At 43.3% G+C, this 25,539-nt stretch overlaps 1 protein-coding gene across 5 annotated transcripts in view; it reads right to left on the bottom strand.

The window, feature by feature from the left end:
• The window catches only part of Auts2 (activator of transcription and developmental regulator AUTS2), a 1,043,762-nt gene extending 1,030,777 nt beyond the window's left edge, over window positions 1–12,985 (bottom strand). For 3 of the 5 annotated variants that reach the window (XM_051204790.1, XM_051204791.1, XM_051204787.1), the window contains exon 1: window positions 12,487–12,984. In XM_051204790.1, coding sequence (XP_051060747.1) covers window positions 12,487–12,795 — 309 coding nt within the window. In that variant the 5' untranslated portion in view covers window positions 12,796–12,984. Of the gene's footprint in view, window positions 1–12,486 lie in introns of all 5 variants that reach the window. The other 2 variants (XM_051204788.1, XM_051204789.1) reach the window with 2 other exon arrangements.
• Between the last annotated feature and the right edge of the window lie 12,554 nt (window positions 12,986–25,539).

The following is a 25,539-nucleotide window of genomic DNA, read 5'->3' on the forward strand; positions in this document are numbered from 1 at the left end:
AGTGTTAAGCTAATGAGACGTTTTTAAATTAAACAACACAACTGTCTGACTGAGCAGGTTTCAACATTCAGGTGTGAAATCTTACCTCCCAGCACTCTGGCTGAATTATCCCCTTGCCTCTCACCTGCAATTATCATTTGCTCCCTCCCCCAGCTACCACATGTCCTCTGAGGCTCACATCTGGAAATAAAAACTCCCTTTGGGGCCTCCTATGCTTTGGGAGTGAGAGGAAGAAGAAAAACAAGAACTTCATGCTGGTGTAGACAATTTCTGAAAAATACCTTTTTTTTTTTTTTTTAATCTTTTGGACACACAGTGTAAAAGTAAATTGATAAAATGAAACCCTTATGTCACCACAGTTAAGGGTAATTTTTCCTAATAGAGTAAATTTACATCTCATTTCTTCTGGAGGCCAGCTTCTTCCATTTAGACAAATTCCAAAAATTTTAGTAAAGGGTATTTCCTTCAGTTGAGAGGGCATAATTAGACATTTTGATTAGAGCATTTTCCTCCACTGTTTAACAGATATAACAGATGTCCTCGACTTTCCTAATAACAATACAGACCTGCTTTTGGCACCCTTACAATTTTAAAACTGAACTGTCATATAGAAAAATTACAGCTAGGGTGTCTCTAAACAATCATGACTCTGAAGTGGTTATGACATGCCTGGACTCCCCGATGGAACAGATATGGAAATCATATTCCATATTCATAGCCACAAGCCCTCCTTACTGTACACTTGAAAACCAAGCTCTAAGATCTGAATGACAAGGGCTTATTCTAATCACCATCAGTTATTGCTGGAAGCACCAAGACTCAGTAAGGTATGAAATCTGGACAGAAAAATGAAACTCTCCTAGTCACCTCCTTCCAGGAGTACAAGGAACATATGAAGACGTGAGGTGTGACACAGGGGACGCTATGCCCACTAAACATGATGCAATGGTTAGTTGTTTTGTTTGGGACTTCTTTTTTTTTTTAAGATCTGTTTTTATTATTTTTAATTGTGTGTATATGCATGTATGCACAGGTGCTTTCAGAGACCACAGGTGTCCTATCCCCTGAAGCTGGAGTGGCAGGCAGTTATAAGCTGTACAATTTGAGTACTAGGAACTGAACTAAGATTCCTGAAAGAACAGCAATCACTGTTAACCACAGGGCCATCTCTTTCAGTTACCAGCCAGTTTTTAACTATCAACTTGCCATGACCTAGAATCATCTGAATAACATTTTCCTCCTGTTTCTTCAACTGAGAAATTATCTAGATCAGCATGGGCCATAGGAAGATTCACATTGAATATGGGTGACACCATTGCCTACGCTAGGAGTCCTGAGTGGATATAGTAAAGAAAGCTAGCCTAATGACAGCAAGCAGGTAGCATGGGTGCATTTGTTTCTCTTTGCTCTTGACTGTAGATGTGGTATGACTAGCTCACTCAAAGTCATGCCACTGAGACTTCCCTGATGACAGACCATAACCTGGAATTATAAGCTGAGTAAATTCTTTCCTCTAGGTTGCTCTTTGACGTTTTGGTTGTGAGCCTAGCCTTTAATGGCTGAGCCATCTCTTCAATCCCCTAAGTTGTTTTTGGACAGGGTGTTTCATCACAGCAACAGAAATAAAACTAGAACACATGACTACCAAAATCCCTGCTTCCACACAGAGAGAAGGAGTACTACACTTGGTAAAAAAAAAAAAAAAAAAAGGACTCATTTTTCACAGCAAGATTCCCCCTGACATCTGATCCAATTTGCAAAAATTTGATTTATACCAATTTTGTCAACAGATCAGTCCAGGGAGTCTAACTAGAGAGAGGTCTGCATTTTAAAATGGGAGGCAAGGAAGGCCTTTCTCTGACTGAAGTTCAAACTCAAACATCCTGGTTTAACAAGTCCATTAATGACATTAAGATCAGAGCTAAAGATTACTCAGCCCCTTTATCAGTCGCATGTGTTATTTATGGGACAACCTATCAATCATGTCTTCCTCTTATTATTTCCTACATTCTGGTCCTAGGCTATTTGGTCTGGCAAATTAATACATCCCATCATTGCTGCAAATCTAAACAATGCTTGGTAAAAGATTAATAAAATAGTTGGGCTCTCTGCAACCACATACACACCCAGAGAGATTCATCAATGTCTTTTTATTTGCATATCCGGCTGACTGCCCCTGTAGCAAATAAGAAAGGCAAAAACACACAGGTATTCTGGATTCTGGTTTGCATTTAATTCAGGGTGTCAGTCTGCTTCTGTTTTAATTACATCCATCTTGATATGTTATTACAATCCCATGAAAACGTCTTTTCACTATATGAATGGTTATAAACATATACACATGACAAACAGTTGTTATAAATTTCCTCCTACAGCAATAAACAGACAAGATGCCTTAGCCAGCAGATCACATGAACCTTGTATTTTGACTCCTGTAGAAGAAAGTTTGAATCTTCATCTCAAATACACAACCAAAGTTCTATTGTATATACTCTGCTATCAGTATTAATGAAATTGCTCTAAATTTATCCAGGTTATCAGTCTGAGAGACTGGTAAATATTAAGTAGGTCTTATAGCCAAGCAATTATCTTTCCACTGGACATTCAAGAATGAGAAGCCTCATAGTATCACTGTAATAGTTTGGTTTTTTTTTTTTTTTTTTTTTTTTTTTTTTAGTACTTTTACTACAGGAGGGTGGGAAAGGGCTTTTTGGGTTTGTTTTTTTTAAATCGATCCCAGTTCCCTCTCCCTCCCATCCTCCCACTCTCCCCACAGACACCCCCCCCCCACTCATCCCCCCATCCACTACCCAGGGAGGGTAAAGTTGGGAAATGGTTTTTTTGTTTAAAAAAACACCTATAGAAAGGAACAATAATTTTCAAGATAATTTACTACAGGGGGAGCATGTGGAATGGAAGGAAGAATGTTTTTAAAGGTTATTGATGTCAAATAATAAAATATTATTAAGGAAAAGAAAAGACATTCCATGGATGTTCCTACTGATTTTTATTTTTAAAAGCTTTCTTCTCGGCCATGGATATACCTCAGTCCAGAGGCTGTTTGCCTAGCATGGACAAAGCTCCTGGGTTCAAGTTCCAGCAGCACATAAACTAGGGTTGGTAATACCAGAATTCAAAGTAGATGTAAGAGGATTGGGAGTTCAAGGTCATCCTAGACTACACAGAAATTCCAAGGCCAGCCAGAGCTACAAAAGGCCCTGACTTAAAAAACAAAACTTTCTTCCATAATTCCAAATCCTTACATTTACCAGCACTAAGGGAAAATAGTCTCCTAGTTTCACTGCGTAACAGCTGGGACCTCTAACTCCCAGTGAGATCTGGGACAGATCAGTTAATCCTTGAGAGCTGTTAACATTTGCAAAATGAGGGGCAGAAAGAACTTCACCACCAGGGACAAAGTCTGTGCAAAGAACACCAAAGTTCTTTAGAAGCACAGCTCCAGATGTGGAGTAAAATGGATCCAAAGGCTACTCAGGAAAAGTTTAGGCCCTAATTTTAGGATAATTCCTCCTAAAGATTCAGCTCTGCACATTAATCTCAAAACTAATTTTCTAAAGTGACCATAGAGAACACTATAACAGCAAGTAAGGAATTTGCATAAACAATCACTAAATGCTTGTCTCCCTTTTGCCCCAGAGAAGGCTTGCTTTCACTCAAAATATATTGCAGCATTTCTTAGAACAGTACAATCCAAAACCTTCATTATTGTTGTCAACCACAGATGAGTGGAAGTCATCCTCATTTCTGTCATTTAACTGGACACAAATAATACTATTTTTTGTCTTGTGGGGGGGCAGGGTTCAAGACAGGGTTTCTCTGGAGCCTGTTCTGGAACTAGATCTGTAGACCAGGCTGGCCTTGAAACCACAGAGATCCATCTGCCTCTGCCTCCCAAGAGTGCTGGAATTAAAGGTGTGCACCACCAATGCCCCGGCTAAAAGCTATTGTCTTTACGTCTTCATTTTATATATTTTCTCCCTTCATTTTGAAGTATGGGAAATGGTTTACTAAGGGATGCTTAATTCACAACCTTTAGCCAATGGTGACAGATAAACAAAGACATCAAAAGCAGTGGGAGGGGGTGTCAGGAGTGGTGTCCCACACATTTGATCCCAGCACTTGGGAGGCAGAGGCAAGTGTATCTGTGGGTTTGAAGCCAACTTGATCTACATTATAACTTACAAATTTGCTGGGGCCACTTAGTGAGATTCTGTCTCTGATAATCAAGATGTGGGTAGAAGGGAGAGAGGACGAAGAAAGAAAAGAAACAAAAGAGAAAAGAGGAATAATCTTTTATTTTTTCTAGTATAATTGAGGGATAGCTGCAGTATTGGGTGATAGTCTATCAAGTCCCTGTAAGTTCTAAAATACCACATACATCAGAAACTACAAATACCTAAAACAGGGGCTGCTTTGTAGCTCCAAATGGCAAATGTAGGGACAAAAACGAAAATGATATTTCTCACCACAACAACTTGACCCTGGCAATGGTTTATTTTAGGATTCAGAATTTAGTTGCAGTTGGAAGTATCAGATCTCAGCCACACAACCAAGGGTCACAGTCTCTGCTTGTAGGCTGTGGCCCAGTTACTAGCTACTACATGTTGCTTTTAAAAAAAAGCTCACCGATGAAACTTAATCCTCACCCTTATTATCCATTACTGTCACTCATGAACACTATAAACTTTCCCCTTCTCTTCTGCGGCTCTAATTTTTACTGCACTGGGCTTTAACCAAGGTCCTGATACTAAGAACATGTGCCACTAAGAGGTACAGCAACAAGCCAAAATGACAGAAAATATTAAATAAATATTTGTATGTTTTTAGCGTGTATTAGTTTGGGCAAACTCTAACTAGTGTTCATATATAAACTAAGATCATAAGCATATGCTAGAACAGCACAAGTAATTCTCTAACCCAGACTAAATAATACCAGAGTCCCTGAAATCATCAATGCTCAGAAAAATGAAGATTTAGGAATGCTCAAGTTTTGACATTTCAGTAACAACCTCCCAAATACTTTCCACTTTATTATCTGCATCCCTCCTTTTAATAGCTCTACTTTTGTTATGGGGAGAAACAGGGAGGTAGGGAGTAGGTAGGTGGTGGGTAATGCAATTGGACCCTGAAATGAGTGTGTGAAAGAAATAAGCATTTCATGTGAGTTCAAGGTCTAGGTCCCCTTAAAAATACATGGAATCCAAGACTGAAATGGGACAGACATAGAAGCCTGCACTGACATAGTGCCTTCCCAAGAAAGCAAAAGCTGTCAGAGGATATAAAACCACTCATTCCCACCTTCATCTACTAAAGCAATAGGGGAAAAAAAAAAAAAAGACCTATTGTTTGTGACCCTACAAAGGTACTTGCTGACTGATACCAAGACAAGAAAAGACAAGAACTACCCCTTGCTTTGTTGGGGACATAGAGGATGTGAAAAAATAACTCAATTCAGAAAGGGGAAGAGGACACACTTTAGAGCCTCCCTCCTAAATCCTAAGTCCCACTTCTAGTAGGAGTGCGTGCACCAACACGAGATCTATATTCATGGAACAGTTGTCCGAGATTATGTATTAGAAGTACTTCTGCTCTAGCTAACAATATCTCTCAAACTGTTTTTTTAGTTCCCCAAATCTTGTTTTTTACCTAATTAATTACTTGTTTTCTTTCTAATTTCAACAGAGTTTTGAATCTACTTGAATTTTTCAGATTATCATCAAATAAGATATTGCTATCCTTTTACTAAGTGGTTTTTCTAAATCTACAGCATATTGGATGCAATCCCAACCCTGGAGTACAGGGGAGGTGGTAAAGAGATGTTGATTCTTGACTTGAAAAGGGTGAAACTACATTTAGTGTGTTTTAAAAATACACCTATTCAGAACAGGGTAATGACTGAAATTTACCCTCAGCACCCATGCAGACCCATATGTGCCTGTGCATACATACAACACACACACACACACACACACACACACACACACACACACACACACACACACCTACCTTTTATCAGGAGGGAATATCAAAGTCATCAGAGAACTTCCAAACCATAAACAGTCCTCAGGACCTAGATCATTCCACCATAGTTAATCCCAACAGTTTTCTATGTGTGAGTACTTTCTAATCTTAACACTCAAACAAAATAATCACCATTTATGTTTGACAGTATCTAAAAAAATTGTTTTACAAGAGTCCCAGAATTTCTATCATAACAGACTACTCTGGGTTTGTTTTGAACTCCCTAAATCAAATGCTTTGTTTGTAAGGTGTGGTGCTGGGAGACTAAAGCCAGAGCCTTGCACATGCTAAGCTACACTCTTTGCTCTCAAACTCTAATTTTTAACCTTTTTCCAACTAAGTATCAAGGGAACACCTCTCTCAGAACCAATCACTAACTTCATGGTCCACTTTTTAAATCTATTGATTCATTTGTATCTTGCCCAAAACAGCTACAGCAGTTAATCTCCACAGCTAATAAGAGTCACAGAGAATCATCCTACCACAGCCTTCAAATTCACCCCCCATAAAGCCCCCTCTATGAAGCTTTGCCTCGTAGAATGAAATACAGAAGTTGAGTGAGTATGATAAAAAGCTTGAGTTCATACACATTCATTCTCTCTCTCTCTCTCTCTCTCTCTCTCTCACACACACACACACACACACACACACACACACACTCATACACGCTTGCTTTTTTCCATCACTCAGAAAGGCCTCAGATCACGGAGTTATGTACACTTCTCAGACTGAAATGCTGGGACTTGACCTCTTTCACTCAGCAATCTCACAGCCAAACTCGGCAAGACAGAAAGTGAAACAAGCAAGCAAGCCTGTGATCCTCACCTTTCCCTGACTCTGTAACAGCATTAGAGATGCTCTGACCCTCTTTGAATTACTACTCCATGGGCTGCAAGGTGGCTAATCGGAAACCTTTGTTTTAACACCAATATCAACTTCCTTTCTCATCCCGACCTTCTTTTCCAGATTGCTAAAAAGCAGCAATACATGAAACTAGAAGGGGACAAGAGGAGATAAAACATATTGGCTGGAGGGCCTCAGAATCAAGCAGCTGTCACACTGAGAAAGAGCTATTAATGAGAACCATTCGCCAATACTCATCTCTTGGTAGGTTTAGGGAAAATCGCTAAAACAGTTGACATGAGGCAGAAAGGGAAGCAGAAAAAGAAGTGGACATCTCTCTTAATATCTCAGACCCCACTGCCATTCCTGCAGCATCCTCCTATATACAGCCCCTGAGAGTGATTTCTACCACCATCGGCCCTATCTATCATCCTACCCTGGGAGATCACCAAACTCCAAGATCTGGAATGGGTTTTTTGAGACCTTAACCCATTTCCCATATTGGTTTATGGATACAATGCAGACAACGGGACCTATGGCCAGAGAGATTTAGGAGGTAAGTAACACTGTATCTCCTCCCCCGATAGTCAAAATGCACATTCATATATGTATAATACTTCTAGCAGAACAAATAGTGCTAAAACATTATTTGAAAGCTGACTATTCTGTTTCAGTCTGAAACACAATCTATGAGAAACCTGCAAAAAGCTATGTTCTCTTCCAACCTGAGAACACTCAATCTCTCCACTAACAGGAAGGGAGACAAAGGACATTTTTAGAAGAGGACTTCCCAGGAAGGGCCATACAACTATTTAGAAAGTCCAAGTGTGACTGGTGGTCCTCTAACAATAACATCTTCACTACTATTGTACACATTCCTACCAGTCTTCCTTGGCCCCTGGTCTTAATCAATCACTCAGTGACTTCTTAATGGCCTTCTTCCTATGTTACCTTCAATATTTCTTTGGAAATCTCTTCCCCTTCACTCTTACCCTTCTAGGACTCATCTTTTCCAGGAGGACTTCTCAAGAGCTGGGGATGTAGTTCAGTTAGTAGACAGCTTTCTTAGCATACACAATAACCCTGTGTCCAATCCCCAGCACAGCAAAAATAGGGGTTGAGGTACACAGTTATTTTCCCAGCACTCTGAAGGTGCAAGCAAGAGTATCAGCAGTTCAAAGTCATCCTCCACTATACAATAAGTTTGATGCAACCTAGAGTACACAAGAGCGTGTCTCAAAATGCACATACATGCAATACCTTTCCAACCCTTCTACTTTTCTCACTATATTCTCCCTAAAAGTTTCTTTAGTTAATAGTTGATATTCAAGTGCCTGTTTCAAAATTATCTTGTAGGTGTTAGATTTATGCTACCAACTAAATTGAATCCCTCTTTAAGATGTTATAAACATTAGGCTTCTCATGCTCCTAGTGCCTTGTACATATTAAGCACTCAATAAATATCTGCTGAATGGCAAAAGAAACATGATAAACTTAATAAGTTAAATTTCAGAAATAAATTACTAGCACCTACTAGACCTAACAGATAAGTGTATCAAATCCCATAAAACAGACTTAAAAGACTATTACCTGTGGGTGAGTCCTGAAACAGAACCAGGAAGCAAAGGTAATAGGAAAACCTGGATATGCCCCTCTACACACCAGATATGAGCCCTCCCTTCTCTTCAGAACCCTGAAACACCAGCAGAGCTCTTGTCTGCTTAAGTCCACCAGGGTCATCTTTCTTTCCCTTTGGTCAGATGCACCAAAAGAAACGCCTAAGTTACAAAAAGGAGTAAGTGGAAGAATAGCTGATTTGCAAAGTTAAATTTATAGCCAGGATTCCCATGGCTTCCTAATAAAACTCTAAAGAATTCTGCAAAGCACCATAGCTGGTACACCAGTGCACACTGTTTGCACCAGACTTACTCTGGAGGCTGGAGCAGGAGAATTTTGCTGAATATGCAAAGTCGGCCTGCACTATAGAACAAGACCTTGACCATCCCCAAAACTAAAACAAACAAAACATTTAGAGGTTATTTGCCTTCATCTTAACACCAAAAGAATACCCAAACATGCAATACTGTTTCTAAATGGTACTTCTGCTTCTTAACTGTGTAATGAGAACACACCGTTCAACTTTAGCCTCCTCACCTACCCTCTTATCTTCTATCATGAGACTCTTTGTAATCACACACTTGAACTTCAGGGCACAATTACTCAAGACAAGTGTCCCTGCAGAATATGCAACTACCTCAGCCAGTTTCACTGCTTATAACATGTGGGAGATGCCAAACTGCCCTCTGAGCTTCCATCTTCTTAAATAAAAATCTAACCATTGCAAAGAATAAGCATAAAATTGCAGGCTGCCATTAGGCTTATTACTTTTAGTCCAGTGTCTGTAAAATCATAGCTGGCCTGGAAGTATTTATATCAAAATATTCCATTATCACTTAGGAGCTTCTTCAGGGGAGGGAGGGAAAGAAAGGAGGGAAGGAGGGAGGGAGGGAGGAAGGGAGGGAGGAAGGGAGTTGAAGCCATCAAGAAGTTACTAGTTACTAAGGATAAAGTCTTGGGGTCAGTGTTCCAGTGCACAACCTAAGCAAAATTTGTGATCCCACAGTTTGCCTGACATGGTTCTAAACTGGTGTAAGTTGTAAGCCTAACTATCCAAGCCAATATCTCTGGTTTATCATAACATCAGACTAGGAGCCACCTTGATAATTCATGCCAGAGATTATTTTCATTATAAACACAAATTATGTATTTAGGTAACTTTTGCTGTCTGTGATAATTCTTAACACTCACATGCTCCTAACACACATTTCTATCCAAGTTTATACTTTAAACTGTCTGCTTTCTCATAAGCCTTCATATCTCTTGATGACAGTTCAGTAAATCTTTCAAATTTAGTGTAGTGGAACATCAGAAACTCTAACAGCCACTACAAGTTTAGATTCTGACCATCCAGTGTGGATGGTCTAAAAAAGAGAATTGAGCCTCTGAAAATGTGACCAGACAGAATATGTAAAACTAGAGAACTGTTAATTTACTGAGGAGAGACAATGGTACTGTGGGGATTTCTAAGGTAATCTTAATCATTTATACTGGAGATTTATACAGAATTATTCACAGGTGCCATCGGAGCCACTCTGAAAAGTGAGAGGGAGCTCAGTGAACTATAGAAACAGCCACATGTGAAATGCAATAGTTGTTGGACCTGGATGTTGAATACATTGGACTTTATTCTATTGTCCTGTCTACTTTCTCATAGAAATTTAAAATATTTATTTTTATACCAATGCACCGGTATGTATGTGATGTTATGGTAAACATGGGAGTATCACAGCATTGAACTAACCAAACTAACCTACGTTTTAAATTTAGAAAAGAAGTTGAGACATCAATAGCAGCACAGAAAGAAATGCTATTCAAGGTATTTTGAACTTGGTCTCCTTTAGAAATTTTAAATTTTAAAGCTTAAAACTTAAAGCTTAAAGCTTAAAACAAAACTGGAGCAGGCATGTTTTCTTTCAGAAGATAAAGTCAAACAAACTTAAACAAAATACAAAACAAATGCATAACTTACTTCCATCTCCACCTGGCCTTCAACAACGATGATGAGAGGACCGAGGCCCCCTCTTGCTGGCTAAGAGGGGCCACCCAGCAGGGCATGGCAACTACCCAGAAAGCAGAACCACTTCTAAACAGCTTTTACAAGTTCTTCCCTTCACCAACCACAGGCAGCCTTGGTGTGCCAAATTCCAGGCAGCATTCTCTTAGGATACACGATGGCATTTCAATTCCCATTTTAAAGCAAGAAAAGAGGTCACACTACAGTACCCATCCACCTTTGCAAAGCGAAAAACCAGAGTTATAATCATCCTAAATGGTGACACCCAACACCTAAAAGCCCAGAGAGGACAAACTCTAAAACCAACGATTAACCCAAGTACTAGAATCAAAATCTCTGGTCACAACCAATACCACTATCACTCTCCCTTCCTTCCTCCACAACCAGTAGCTACTGGCCACTATCCACCCCCATCACAAGCACTTTACCAAAGTGAACAACTCTGACAGGAAGACTGCCTTATATAAAATATTCAAACTTGAAATCAACAACAACAACCTAAATCTGTCCAGTCAGTGCATGTGAGAGTCAAGCTCTCATTAACAAAGCTTGCTTTGGCACCTCTGAAACAATACCACAATAATACCCAAATAAATAAATAAATAAATAAATAAATAAATAAATGGGAAAAGTTTCCTGAAACCCTTATGTCAGGTGCAATGAAAGGCTAGAAACCAACTCATATCTTGGTTTTGTGCTGGATCAACCCAGCAGAATTTCAAAACCTCCTGTGTGTGGTTGTGTGTCTTGAGGGTAGGGAAAGGAAAGTAGAGGAGGCAAGAAAGCAGTTAAATTTATAGAACCCAGTGACCAGTCCTAGCATCAAATCAGATCTTCCCAGGCTAAGATAGTTTTCTGTGACCCCTGGACCTGCTCCCTCCAGCTCCTTCCATCCAACAAATACACAAACACACACCCCAGGAAGCTCTTAGCAGGCAGGAAAATGTGCATTTGAAAATCAAGGCTGCCTGCAGGTGCTTAAGGAATAAAGAAAGACACACAAACACACACACACACACACACACAAAGCCAATGGGGGGCACAAATACAAAAAACAAAAAGGAAAGGGACAATTGGTGACAAGCCCTTCAGCAGTCAGCTAGGATCTTATTCTTGCCTCCTACCAGCCCTCCCTAGTGTACCTTCTTCTGTCCTTCAACTAAATTGCTCACACACACACACACACACACACACACACACACACACACACACCACAAATGCATGTGTGTATATAACATTGTCATTAACCCTTTCAGCAATACAGCCCCATACAAAATATAGAAAGATTACATCCTTTCCTCTTCTCCCCTCCTCCCTCCTTTCTCCCAACAAGGAGAAAACGCCCCCTTCCCCAGCTTCACCAAAAAAGGGGAGGGGGTGCAGAAAGCCACAAAACCCTAGCAGCCTCTGGTCCCCAGGACATCCAGAAAAGGCATATACTAGACATACTGACACACCACACACACCACACACATACAAGCATGGGAACATATGGCTCTGTAGAAAGCACACTGAGAACCGTCCACAGGCGCCCCAAACCCAGGCAAAGACTTCCACCAGCCAAGAAGCCATGATTAGGGAGGGAGACTAGGAGGAAAGGAGTGGGGGCAGAGCTATCCATGGAGAAGGGGGGCGCATTGTTGTGATGCCCGAACCCCTTTCTTCCCACCCATCTGCTGTGGAAGGAGGTGGGGGGTGCAGAAGGGGGCGCAGGGGAAAGGCAAGCTGGACAAGAACGAAACCAGTAGACGACCAGACCAGGCACACCGCTTGGCAATTCCTTCCTTGCTGCCTATCTGCCCCCCTGCTTCCCCCACACACAACCCCACACCCAACAATAAAACCTCGGGCGAGACAGACAGCTTCGAGCGCGATGGGGGAGGCAAGAAAACCGGGGTGCAGCCGAGTGGGGGTGTCATGCATAAAAGGAAACCATGGGGGGAACGGGAAAGGGGGTCCCCCCTTACCTCCAGCGCTTCAAAAGTAACAAAGCTGGTCATGGCAAATCCATCAATGATGTCCTCTTCGGCTGAGGTGGACTCTCGGCGCTTCCTCCGCGGGGGTCTGGGCCGGGACGGGGCGGAGGATGGGGGCTTTCCATTGTCTTCCTTGTCGGAGCCCGACGATGAAGCCAGCGAGGGAGCCCGGCTCCGGCCGGTTCCTCCACCACCCGCCGCACCGGTTCCTAACCCGGCCCGAGAGCGTCTCTCCCGGTCTCGCTGTGATCGCGACCTCCGCTTTTTCCGGAGTCCATGTCCCCGCGTCGGGCCATCCATGGTTCTTTTAACCGCGCCGGGAATCTTCCCCGTTCGCCTACCCGCGCGCCACAGGCTCGGGCCGCGGCCACACACACACACACACACACGCACTCACACACGCACGCACACCCCAAGAAGAAAAAATTGACACCGAGCCCTCCCTTCTCTTGCACGGGCTTTTCCCTCCAGCCGCGAGGAAGGGCGCGGGGGAGAAGGAGGCTGGGAGGGAAAAAAAAAAAAAAAAAAAAAAAAAAAAAAAAAGCTGAAGAAGAAGAACAAGAAGGGAGGGCGGGGGGGGGGAGAAAGAAAAAAGGGGGAAGGGGCGGGGAGACGGGGAGGGAGGGACGGGGAAGCGAGAGGGCGAAGTGTGGGGCTCCCCTCTGCACCGAGGGTCGGAGATGCCTGCGAACAGCACCGAGCAAAGTAATGGCTGAACACACAGGTCTCCTTTACAGAGGAAAGGGGGGGAAAAATAACTCACCAAGCAGGCAATAAATCAGAATAGCGGAATGCTTTGATCAAGAGACTGGGGAAGCCCTCCCCGCGGCCATGCTCTCTCCCCACACAGAAATCGCCTTGCTTCTCGATTTCTCTAGAGACGCCCCCCCCCAGTTTAAAAAAAAAAAAAGAAGAAGAAGAAAGAAAACCCGAGGTCCGAAAAGGTCAGGGTGAAGTGAGGGGTGGGTGGCAATGAACTTCACCCGCCCCCTCGTGCAGGAAAACACCCCACACCTCCTCCTCTCTCACACACACGCCTCGCAGAAAAACTCACTCCCGGGCTCCCAATTTTTTTTGTAAGAAATGTATCCAAGGGAAGCCAGGGCTGCGGAGCGAGGCGAGAGGGGCGAGACCCTCCAGAGAGGGGAGCATAACCATGCAATCACGAGCGGAGACCGAGGTTGCCGGGGGAAAGGAGGAAGGGAAGGAGAAGGACGCTAGAGCAGTTGTGGGATTTTTTTTTTTTTTTTTTGCCCTTTTTTTTTCGGTCTGGGGGGGGGGAGATGAAAGAAGATTAGAATCGCAAAGCCTGGCGCGTGCCACCGACCCCCTCCTCACAGACACTTACACGCACGCACACACACACACACACACAAATTGTAGGTTCCCCCCGCACCCTCCAGTTCCAGAGGTCACCCTTCCTCCAAAAAAAAAAAAAAAAAAAAAAATTATAAAGGAGGAGGGGGATGAGTCAGTCAACGAGGAAAGCAAAGAGCAGTCTCCAACCCGAGACACACCGGTGTGGTGCCGCCGCCTCTTCTTCTTCGCGTCGCCCCGCCTGAGGAAGAAGCGCTGGGAGATGCCGCTCGCTCGCTCCCAGCTAACGCTGCCACAGCCGCCGCCGCCAGAGCCCCGAGCCCGAGGGTGCACGGCGTGTCCCCGGGCGGCTGCAGCCAGAGCCCGGGCACGGCCTCATCCTCCGCCCGCCTCGCTCACACAGCGCCCGCTCCTCCCCCTCCGGCCGGCCCACCGCCGCCGCCCGCCTCGGCCCAGCCCCGCGCCCGCCCGCTTGCGGTCTCTCCTCTCTCTGTGTCTCTCTGTGTCTCTCTCTCTCTCGCACGCGCGCTCCAGCTCGAGCGCTCGGGAAGACCGCCCTCTTCGCGCCTCGCTCTGCGCGCTCCCGAGGACCGCCCTCCGGGCTCTCCACACGCTCCCGAGGGCTGCCCCCCTCCCCTCACGCCTGACTCGGCGCGCTCCTGAGGGCCGCCCCTTCCCCTTCGCCGGCTCCCGAGAAGCTCTGGACGCCTCGCTCCCCACAAACCCCCAGGGCGCGCTCCCGAGGACCGCCCCTTCCACTCCTGCACCACCAGCTGCGCGCTCCCGAGAAGTGCCCCTCCCCTCGCGCCTCGCTCGCTCTCCCATGCGCGTCCCCGTTCCCCTTTACTCCCGCGCGCCTCGGGCCCGGCTGGATCACGTGACCCGTCCCCCCCCACCCCACCCCCAGTTGTAGAGTGTGTAGAAAGCAAAAAGGCTGAGGGGCTGGCCACCGCTCCACGAGCCCAGGGCATGCGCGCTGGGGCGGCCGGGCCTGCGCACTTGGGGGCGGAAGGGGTCTCCAGAGGCTGTGGGGTCTGTGTGGAGGGGTCGGTCACGGGCCGGTGTGGAGTTGAAGTTCGAGGGCACGGAAGCTGCCCCAACATCCCGCCAAACGCACGGAGGACGTTGGCGCGCACGCGTATCGGGCACCCTTCTCCGGACACTTGCTCCTAGAGTCCCTGGTCTCCTAGACTCCTTGAAGCTCTTGCTGGTTTAACAACTCTGAAGTACCTCTAGGTGTTCTCCCTGCGTGCGCGCGCGCGCGCGAGCGAGCGAGCGCACAGTGCAAAAAAAAAATTGCGTGCAGCGCGACGAGGTGCAAATGCTTGGCCCCCAAAGACCGTGCACCTTGGGGACGAAGGGCAGCGGGTGCAAGAAGGGAGGCCCAGGGCTGCGTCCAGGCGCACCGAGACAGCCAACAGGCAAGAGTTGGAAACTTTTACCCGCCTGTGTGATAGAACACTGCACATCCGAGTGCCCCTGAACCCAAGTATCTCCCGGTCTGCACCTTTGCTCTTCTTGCAGGGGACCCTATGGGGACTTGCTAGCCGCTTTGGAGAAGCCAGAGACTGCTGTACTTGAACCTGGAGTAGAGGACTGAGTAGCGCAGGGCAGCCCCAGCCTGGGGACCCTTTGGACTCCAAACCACAATCCCCATCGCTGCAGACTTCATTTACTGTTTAGCTGCAGGAGGGTGGAGCGGAGGTGGCTTCCCCACGTTTTCCAGCGCAATGTAACTGATGCTTATAAAAAAAAAAAAAAAAAAAAAGTTGTATTAAAGAGCTGACTACAGCCCAGAATCGATCAACCAAAGCGACCAGCCTCTCTGGATAAAATAGCTGTGCGTTTTTCAGGGCACTGGAATTGATCTATACTCACCGACAAGTCTTCTCTCAGCAACCTCTTAGTAGCTTTGCATTCTGTCCAAGCACATAAACACCGTGGCACGTCACCCCTCACCCCTAGCAGCCCACACTTGGCATGAAGGAAAAGAAAACAAACTGACATTAATTGCTCACAATGAGCCAGGCTCACTGTGTTGTAATGCTTTGTACACGACTTCTACTGTTGAGAATCCCAGACTGCATATAACAGAACTGAAGGTCAGAGGCAGTGGAAGAGGAAAAACTAATGTTTCTAACATGGATGGATTTTTTTTTTCCTTCTATTCAACAGATATTGGGGCTTCGCAGCTATAGGTTTGGGGAATACAGTGGCATCCCGGAACAGAAGTGTGGAAACTGAGTCTCTTTGTTCTTGACACTTCCAGATTTAGTAGTTGGTTTCTCATAAGTTTGTTTTAAGTCACACTCCAACTTCCCCGTTTCAGGAACCTGGGACTGTGACTTAATAAAAATCAGAGTGGTACATAAAGGATAGTGAGAGACACGGCAACAGAAGGAGAGATTACGTGGAGTGTGGATAAGGCAGGCTTTATGTCTGTCCAGGGGAACAAACCATTTAACCTTAGGCAAGACTTTTAAATGACTAATTTTCTCATCTTGTGAATCAAAGAAGTTCAATTAAATGTTGAAAAAGTTCTCTTAAGTCTCCCGAGGCCTTCTCGAGCACAAAGCATCTTTTTTGAATAGAGTGTGTGCTTTTCTTCCCCTTGAGAGTAGCGATGAGTGATATCTAAATATATTAGGAACAGAGTGCCACCTTCCAAAACTTTTTACCTCTGCCGGCTGTTGTTGCCCCTGGAGCAGGCTGTGGTAACTTCTAGGCTGCTGTTGCCTGCAGTGGCTGGAACTCACACTGAGTCTACCAAGCAAATCCTACCAAATAAAGGCAGGTTCCCTGTCAGTCATAGCAAGAACCAGGGCTCACTTTCAGAGTTCATCTCTGTAAGGATGTTCTAGTTTTCTTTTGTTGCTGTGATTAAAAAAGAAGAAGGGAGGAGGAGGAGAAGAAAGACAAACCCTCTAAATGAAAAACAAACAAACAAACAAAAAAACTTGAGGCGCAAAGGGTTTATTTGGCTTACACTTCCAGGTCACATTTTATCACCGAGGGGAGTAGGGCAAGAAGCTGGCACAGAACCATGAAGGAATGCTGCTTACTGGCTGGGTCTCTGGCATATTCTCAGTCTTCTAGCTGTGTTATACAACCCAGGATCACCTGCCCAGGGATAGCACCACCCACAGAGGGCTAGCCCTCCCACATCAATCAACAAGCCACTTCCCCACAGACTTGGCAATAGACCAGTGTCATCTGGGCAATCACCAAGTTGAAACTCCCTCAGATGACTCTGGGCTGTGTCAAGTTGACAGCAGAAGCTAACTAGGACAGATGTAAAAGTTGTCTTCAAGACTGACAAGATTCTAGGAAACCAGGAACTAACATTGCAAATAGTCATTTTTTTCACAAACTTTGGAGATTGGGTTGGGGAAAGTGTGAAATTGTCAAATATAATAAAAGGCATTATATTAGTGACTTTTCAGAGTAGCCCCCGGCAGTTATGTCTTTAAAGAGTAATGTCTAGTTGGGGGGGGATCGTAATATACTGTATCCAAGAACCTTGCCTCTGGCAAGAGTAATTTGCAAACGCATTTTGGGATAATGTTTAAATGATTTTTTTTTCAGGGTCCAAGTGTAGTGCTCACTAGAATTGGTAATGGCTTTTGGGGTCAGAATTTCATAGTAGTCTCCCATCAGAGAATTAAAATTACTTATGGGTTCTATTGCTCTTATTTGCCTCTAAATCTCCATCTCATCTGTTTTGATCACTAATGAATGATTAATAATACTGCATAATAAGCTAAGCAATTACAGTGCATGGCACTGTTCCAAGGGTATTAAAATAATATCTCAATTAATTCTCATAAGTTTTATTTTTGTGTGAGTGTGGGGGGGTATGTACACTTGTATATTTAGGTGTGCACTCTCCTGCATGCCTGGTGAGGCCAGAGGAGGATGTCCAGGTGTCATTCTCTGTGACTCTCAGCCTCATTTCTTTGGGACAGATTCTCTCACAGAACTTGGAGTTAAGCTGACAGCCAGCAAGCGCCAGCGACCCTCCTTTCTCTGTTCTTTACCGGGCTGAGATTAAAGGTGGGCATGACCACATTGGCTTTTTCCAGAGACACTTGAGATTATGGGTCCTCATGCTTGCGTAGCAAATGCCCTTAATCACCAAACCATCTCTCCTGCCTAGGTTTTGTTGAATTTAAGAAAGATTTTACAATCCAGCACTTATTTTGCATAGAGTAAACGGAGGCTTCCTGTTCAACATCTTATTCAAGGGCCGAGTCACTCTAAAACCTGTCACAGGACAGAGCACAGCCTGTAAGAAGAATCTGTCGGACTGTGCTCAAGAACTGTATACAGTATCATCAGCATTCATGCAGACCAGTACCCTTTTCCTACCTTTTGTGTCTATGTTGAAAGAATTTGGACCGGTATCTTAGCTAGGGGTTTGATTGCTGTGGTAAATGCCCTGACCAAAAGCAACCTAGGGAGGAAAGGGTTTGTTTCATCATCCAGAGAAGTCAGGGCAGAAGATTGAGGCAGGAGCTGATGCAGAGGTCATGGAGGAGTGCTGCTCTTGGCTTGCTCCTCATGGCTTTTTTAGCCTGTTTTCTTACAGTACCCAGGACCACCAGCCCAGAGGTGGGACTGCCTATACTCATCTGGGCCCTCCCACATTAATTAAAATATATATATATACATATACATACATACATACATATTATCAAGGCTTGCCCGAAGGCCAATCTGGTGAGGCTATTTTTCTCAACTGGGGTTCCCTCTTCCAAAGTGACTCTGTGTCTCTGTGTCAAGATGACATAAAGCTAGTCAGCACAAATAAAGATCAGGAGGTGGAAAATTAAAGCATGATGTAATAGAGAAAACAGTGAAAATGCTTGGGGTTGGAGAGATGACCCCGGCTTTTAAAAGTACTTTGCTCCTGCAGAGGGCCTGGACTTGATTCCAAGCTCCCATGTTGTAGCTCACAAATACCTAGAACTCCAATTCTGTGGGATTCAATGCCCTCTTCTACCCTTCTCTGTCCACAGGCACACACATACCACACATACACACACAGTACACACACATACGTATATGAAGGCACAGAATAAGTAACTCTTAAAAAGAAACACAATGGATAGTCTGTTTTTGGTTAGTTATTGGGGCAGGCTAGCCTCAAACTTTCCATGTAGCTGAGGACAAGGACGAATTTGAATTTCTGACCTTAATGCCTAGTGAGTGCTTGGATCAGACGCGTACCATCACACCCAGATTTTTGTGCATTATTGGGAATGGAACCCAGTGCTTTGACCTGCTAAGCAAGCAGTCTACCAACTGAGCTGCATCCCCGCCCCCCCCACACCCCTTAGGAGACTACTATTACTACAGCTCAGCCCCTTTCTAATCTTCCAGTCCTCCACTCAGGAAGACTATGCTTGTTACCAGGTTTTCTATATTACTAAATTTTTATATTCCCCTACCTTCCTCTCTGTACTCTGCCAACACAGCAATTATTAGCACATCATTCTTGATGTTATATCCCAGTATATAATATTTGAATTTAATTTATTAGGAGAATTGATTTTTAACTCAAGGCAGCTAAGGTTTATGTTTTGGTCGTTTATAACTCTCCGTTACTTTGTGTGCATGTCTGCACAGAGACCAGACACACAACTGAGATGGTTAATGATCTATCCCTATGCCATCTCCAAATGAGAAAATAAAGAAACTAACACATTTAGCTTCCCTTCTTTAACCCTCCTAAGTTGTTTTTAATAATAGCTCTTCCTGGGGAGAAGTGATAACTTGTCTTAACTGACAGGTAGACCATCCAAAATAACATTGTTGTAAGTTTGCCCTAATTATCACCTGCTGGGTCCCCCCACCCCCCTCACATTTGGAAGTTGTTTTTCAAACTGCAGTTTTTTTAATGTAAAAAAAAAAAAAAGAAAAAAAAAAAAAAAGAAAGGACAGGAGGAGGTATATAGTTCAATTTGTTAAGCATTCTTTCTATTTCCATAATATTGTAAGACAAACTTTCATCATCTCTGCAGGAGTCTCTGGTGAGTGACACTTCGATCAACCCATATTCCTCAGACTCTGCCTTAGGAAACCAGGGAAAGACACTTAGACACTTGCTGCTGACCAAATGATACTCTTCTAATATGATCACACATACACACACACACACACACACACACACACACACACACCACCAATCTATCCAGTATTTTTTGGTTTTTGGAGGCAAGGTTTCTCTGTATTGCCCTGGAACTTGCTCTGTAGACTAGGCTGGCACCTTCCCCTGCCTCCTGAGTGCTGGAATTAAAGGCATAAGCCACCACCACCAACACCGGGCTCTAGCCAGTATTTTTAATCTTTTCCAGAACATTGTTTAAATTCCAAGTCTTGACATGCTCAGGTGGGAAAATTAATGGGTAGTCATAAAAAAATCTTTTAATGATTTCCTTGTAGCAACCAATGATATAGATCCATATTTATATGTGATCAGGAGCTTGAGAATCAATATTCTATTGGATTCAATAGATGGCTCGTGATGAACTCTGTCTTTGTTTTATTTTAATTATATGTATGTGTACACACGTACAGGTGAGTGAAGGTGCCCACAGAGGCCAGAAGAAGGCATCAGATATCCTGGAGTGGACTTACAGGTGGTTGTGAGCTATTTGATGTGAGTACTAGAAACCTAACATGGTTATTCTTCCAGAACAGCAAGTACTCTTATCCATTGAGCCATCTTTCCAGTCCTGTGATTTTTATTTTTATTTGAAGAGGAGTGTACCTCTAAAACAAATTCAGATCAGAGAACATACCAGTTGAAGGAAGTATATACATTTTGGAAATATTTAACAAATAGAATAGGGGGCTCTGGGTGTAGTTCAGTGTTAGAGTGTGTGCTTACTTATGCACAAGGCCCTGGGTTGGAACCTCAGCCTCACAAAATAGTAATAGAATAGATTGGCCAGTGCCAAGGTGGCTCATCAGACATCAAAACTTGTTACCATGCCTGATGACCGACTTTGTTCCCTGACACACAGGTAGTAAAAGGAGAGAACAAACTCCAACAATTCGTCCTATAACACCCACATTTACACTCTGACAAAGAAAAAATAATATAATTAAAATTTTAATACTATTAATAACAAATTATATAATCCAGAGGTTGAACTTTTACAAAGGCTAGGATTTATTTGTAGTGTACATTTATGCGGGTGCACATATACCACAATTTATGTGCCACATCCCATATATGGAGGTCAGAGAGCAGTCCATTCAGTTTCCCTCCTTCTACCATGTAGGTCACAAAGATCAAATGCAGGTTGTCAGGCTCAGCTTGTCAGGTTTAGAATTAGCATAGAATCAGTCATGGTAGCTTATGCCTTCCGTTCCAGAACTGGGAACGCTAAGGCAGGAGAATCATGAGTTTTAAGCCAGGCTAGACAACATAGCGAAACCTTGTCTCAAAAAACCAAGAAGGCTCCAACTGGACACGATGACGCATATCTCTAATCCCAGCAGTCTACCAATAGAAACAGAAGGATCTTGAGTTCCAGGCCAGACCCTGCAACATAGTACATTCAAGGCTAGCCTGGACTACATGATATCTTGTCTCAAAAAAAAAGGCGGGAACAGGGGGTGTTTCTTACCAGGTATCTGTCCTTAAACATGAGTTGCTAAGGGTTGGAGAGACAGAACAGTTGTTAAAGTGTACTGTGAGAGCATAAGGACCTGAGTTAGAGGCCTGCTGCCTGTACAAAGAGGCAGGTGTGACAGTATGCCTTCGTAATCCTGGCACTGAAAGCTTGCGGCAGAAGATCCAGGCATGTTGGCACATCACGGTGTGGTGGAACATGCCTGTCATCCCAGAACTTAGAAAGATGAAGCAAAGAGGAACTCAAATTCCAAGGCACCCTGGGCTACACAGAAAGTTCCAGCCCAGTGTGAGTTATGGAGTGAGGTCCTGCCTCAACTCTCTCACTCTGCATAAAGAAATAAATTAGATATCAGTTTGGCTTTACATGAAAGTATTTATACTTAAAACTCTTCCCATATTATAGACCAAGAAAACTGTATTCAAGGTCTTAAAGAGACAACCTTCTACTAATTACATATTCACCTGATATCTTTCCACAAATGAAATTACTCTCGGCTCACATTAATTAACATAATTACTGAAATACCAAAATCAGATTAGCCTCTGTAGCTAAAAGAAAAGTAGAAAAGAGATCATTGCTCTAGAAAATTGCAAGTGTTTTTTTGGGGGGGGGCTCAAAAGGTTGTTTAACTTGTACATGGCTGTTTCATTATTCATTCATGAGACAATTCTGGGTTCTTAACTGTGTTATGACTGTATTGTAGTTTAAAGTTCAGTCTTTATAATATCCTACATTTTGTTATTCTTTTACTGTCCATTATGCATGTCTTAGTGGCATAGCATGCCTAAGAAAAATTTTATCCACAGCTATTTCTGTCTTCATAATTGACTATGATATTGTCAGCCTGGAAACAATGGTAGCTACAAGGACAATGTTGTTTTTGTAAAGTGCTTCTCCGATTCTCAACTATTTCTTTCCCCTAAAACTCTGACATCAAATATTGTTCTCAGTGCTTCCAGTTCAAATTGTCTGATTAGATTAAGAACACAGCCCAAAGAAGACATGTGTTCATATTGGAACTAGAGAGATGGCTCGTTGGTTAAAAGTAGTTCCTGCTTTTTCAGAGGACCCAAGTTCAGTTCCCAGCATCTAGGTCAAAGAGTTCAAAACTACATATAAGTCCAGCTCCAACACCTCTGGCTTCCATGGGCTCTTGAACACATGCATAATTAAAAGTAAAATTGACATTTAACAAAAGGACATATGGTAGTACAATTCTACAAGTGGGGAAGGCATTAAGTCAGATGTATAATATAATACATAACAATATAATTTTATAATAATTATAATTTATTAAAATATGTAACATATAATTTGCCTATAATCCTAGCTTTCAAGCACTGAGGCAGAAGGATTAATACAAGTTTAAGATGAGCATAAGCAACACATTGTCTTAAAATGCCGAAAGAAAAAAAAGACATATTTCAGTTGTTTGAAATTACATATAATCTATTATTTCTTGGTCTCTCTTCCCTTTCATTCTCTCTGTCTCTCTCTCCATCTGTGTGCTTGAGTGCACTTGTGTGCCTATGTATGTGGAGGCAAAACAAAACAAAACAAACAAACAAACAAAAAACCTTCAGATTTCATCCTTCCAGTATTCAACTCCCTGACTTGTTTTAGACAGCATCACTTACTGACCTGGAGCTCACAAGTGGGCTAGCCTGGCTGGTAAGTGAGCCATGGAGTACTGCCTGTCTCCATCTGTCTAGCACTGAGCTTACAAGCATACACTACTATGCACTGCTTTTTTAAGTGGGTTCTAAGAATTGAATTCAAGTCAAGCACTTGACCAACTGAGCCATCTCGCCAACCCTCTTCCAATCTATACTGTACTATCCTTGCCACTTAAAGTGTAATCACTTTCACAGTTCACCTTCCACGCACTCAGTTCCAGTGACGGTAACTATTGTTAGAATACCATAGCTTTCCAAATCCTTTATCAAAAAGCTCTGGCATTCTCTCTTACCATCATGGTTATCTCTACAGGTTCCTCTTCTCTGCACAATGTTTTCTCCTTATTGCAGTATTTGCGATTTCCCCTCTCAACTGCAGAGAAATGATTCTCCACTTGGAAGCGAATGAATGTTTTTAATTACAATTTTTGAGATGTGATTTATTATGAAATTTCAAATTATCAGAAGCTGGGGAGACAGACAGCTCAGTCAGTAAAGTGCAAATTTAGGACTTGAGTCTAGATGTCAGGTAGGCACATAACGCCTGGTGTGATCTTACATATCTACAACCCTAGGGCTAGGGAAATGAATTCTCCAAGCTCACTAGGTAGTCATTCTATCCACGTGGTGACCTCTGGGTTTGCTGAGAGACCCTGCCTCAAAAGAAAAGATGGAGAGCAATGGGGGAAGAATATTCTTTTCCTGGGATTACAGCTTATACCACCAAGCCTAGCTTTTGTTGGGTTTTTGTTTTTGTGCTAATGCATGTGGGTATTTTGCTTGCATGAATGTCTTTGCCTTATGTATGTGAATTGCTCTCAGAGACCAGAAAAGGGCATTTTGAGCCCCTAGGACTGGAGTTACAGACAGTTGTGACCCTTCCAGTGGGTGTAGGGAATTGAACCCAGGTCCTCTGGAAGAACAGCCAGAGAGTAAGTCCCCTTAACTGTTGAGCCATCTCTTCAGCCCTTTTCCTTAATGTTTTAGCTTCCTCACTTGAAGCTATTTCCATGAAAGACCATCAATCATTCTGGAAATTCCTGAACTATTATCAGCCTAATACACTTGGAGCTTTTTTGTGAATAAGAGGTGACCAGTACCTACCTCTCTCTTGTTCCACCAGGCTTCTGGGAAATGAGACGATAGAGTAAGACTTACAGCGTGTAAGATTTGGGAAATAAAAGACAAATCTGTAATAGGAAATTAGCACAGACAGAAAGCAAAGCATAAGGCCACGGATATCCTTTCTCAGAGATGACAGGACAGAAATACAGATTAACCTGTATCAACTGCAGAGAAATGATTCTCCACTTGGAAGCGAATGAATGTTTTTAATTACAATTTTTGAGATGTGATTTATTATATAATGAAATTTCAAATTATCAGAAAATTAGTTAAATTCTGGCTTAAAAGCTTTCCCCTACAACTCCGTTTAATATATGATTTCTTTTCTTCCTCTTGTGCCGCATTGAACCTAGCTCCTTTAGCACTTTTTAGACACTGAGCTATGTGCCCAGTAACAAATTCAAATACTGCAACCACTCCTTTTTTTTTTTTTTTTTTTTTTTTTTGCCTTGAGACAGGGTTTCTTTGTGTATCAGCTCTAGCTGTCCTGGAACTCACTTTTTAGACCAGGCTGGCCTCAAACTCACAGAGATCTGCCTGCTGCTGCTACAACTACCACCCAGCAACTGCAACCATTCTTGAGGAAATCTTCTTTGAGTATTTCCATCCTGGTTCCCCATCTCCACCCTGCCTCCATCCCTGTTTCCTTTCTGTGTGGGTGAGTAGGTGGGTACATGTACATGAATGTGTGGGTACCAGTTAGCCTCAGGGATCCTCCTGGCCCTATGTCTCCTGTGCTGGCATTATAGGATCCTGGCCCAGCGCTTTTGGGGTGACTCTTAAGGATAAATTCAAGTATGTTACTCATTGAGCCATCTGCCTAGTCCTTCTACTCCACTTTGTAATTTGAAGGCAAACAATACCCAAAGGGAGACTTCTGTTCTTACATTTGTTTGTTTGTTTGTTTTTTGACACAGTGTTTCTCAGTGGCTTTGGAGCCTGTCCTGGAACAAGCTCTTATAGACCAGGCTGGCCTGGAACTCACAGAGATCTGCCTGCTTCTGTCTCCTAGCTGCTAGGATTAAAAGTGGGTGCCACTACTGCTGGGCTCTGTTCTTACATTCTTGTTGACTCTAAAGTTGACCTCAACCTCCTTGCTCTACTAAAACCCTAGTCACAAGCCAATCATGGTGACACATGTCTGGAATGTTAGTACACAGAAACTGAGGCATCTAAGGGTCAAGACTTCAGTGACAGCCCGGGCTCAATAGTGTGTTTCAGACTAATCTGGGCTATCCAGAGAGACCATTTTTCAAAAGAACCAAACCAGGGCTGGAGAG

This window comes from Phodopus roborovskii, unplaced genomic scaffold (genome assembly GCF_943737965.1).
Source record: "Phodopus roborovskii unplaced genomic scaffold, PHOROB, whole genome shotgun sequence".
NCBI classification, from domain to species: domain Eukaryota; kingdom Metazoa; phylum Chordata; class Mammalia; order Rodentia; family Cricetidae; genus Phodopus; species Phodopus roborovskii.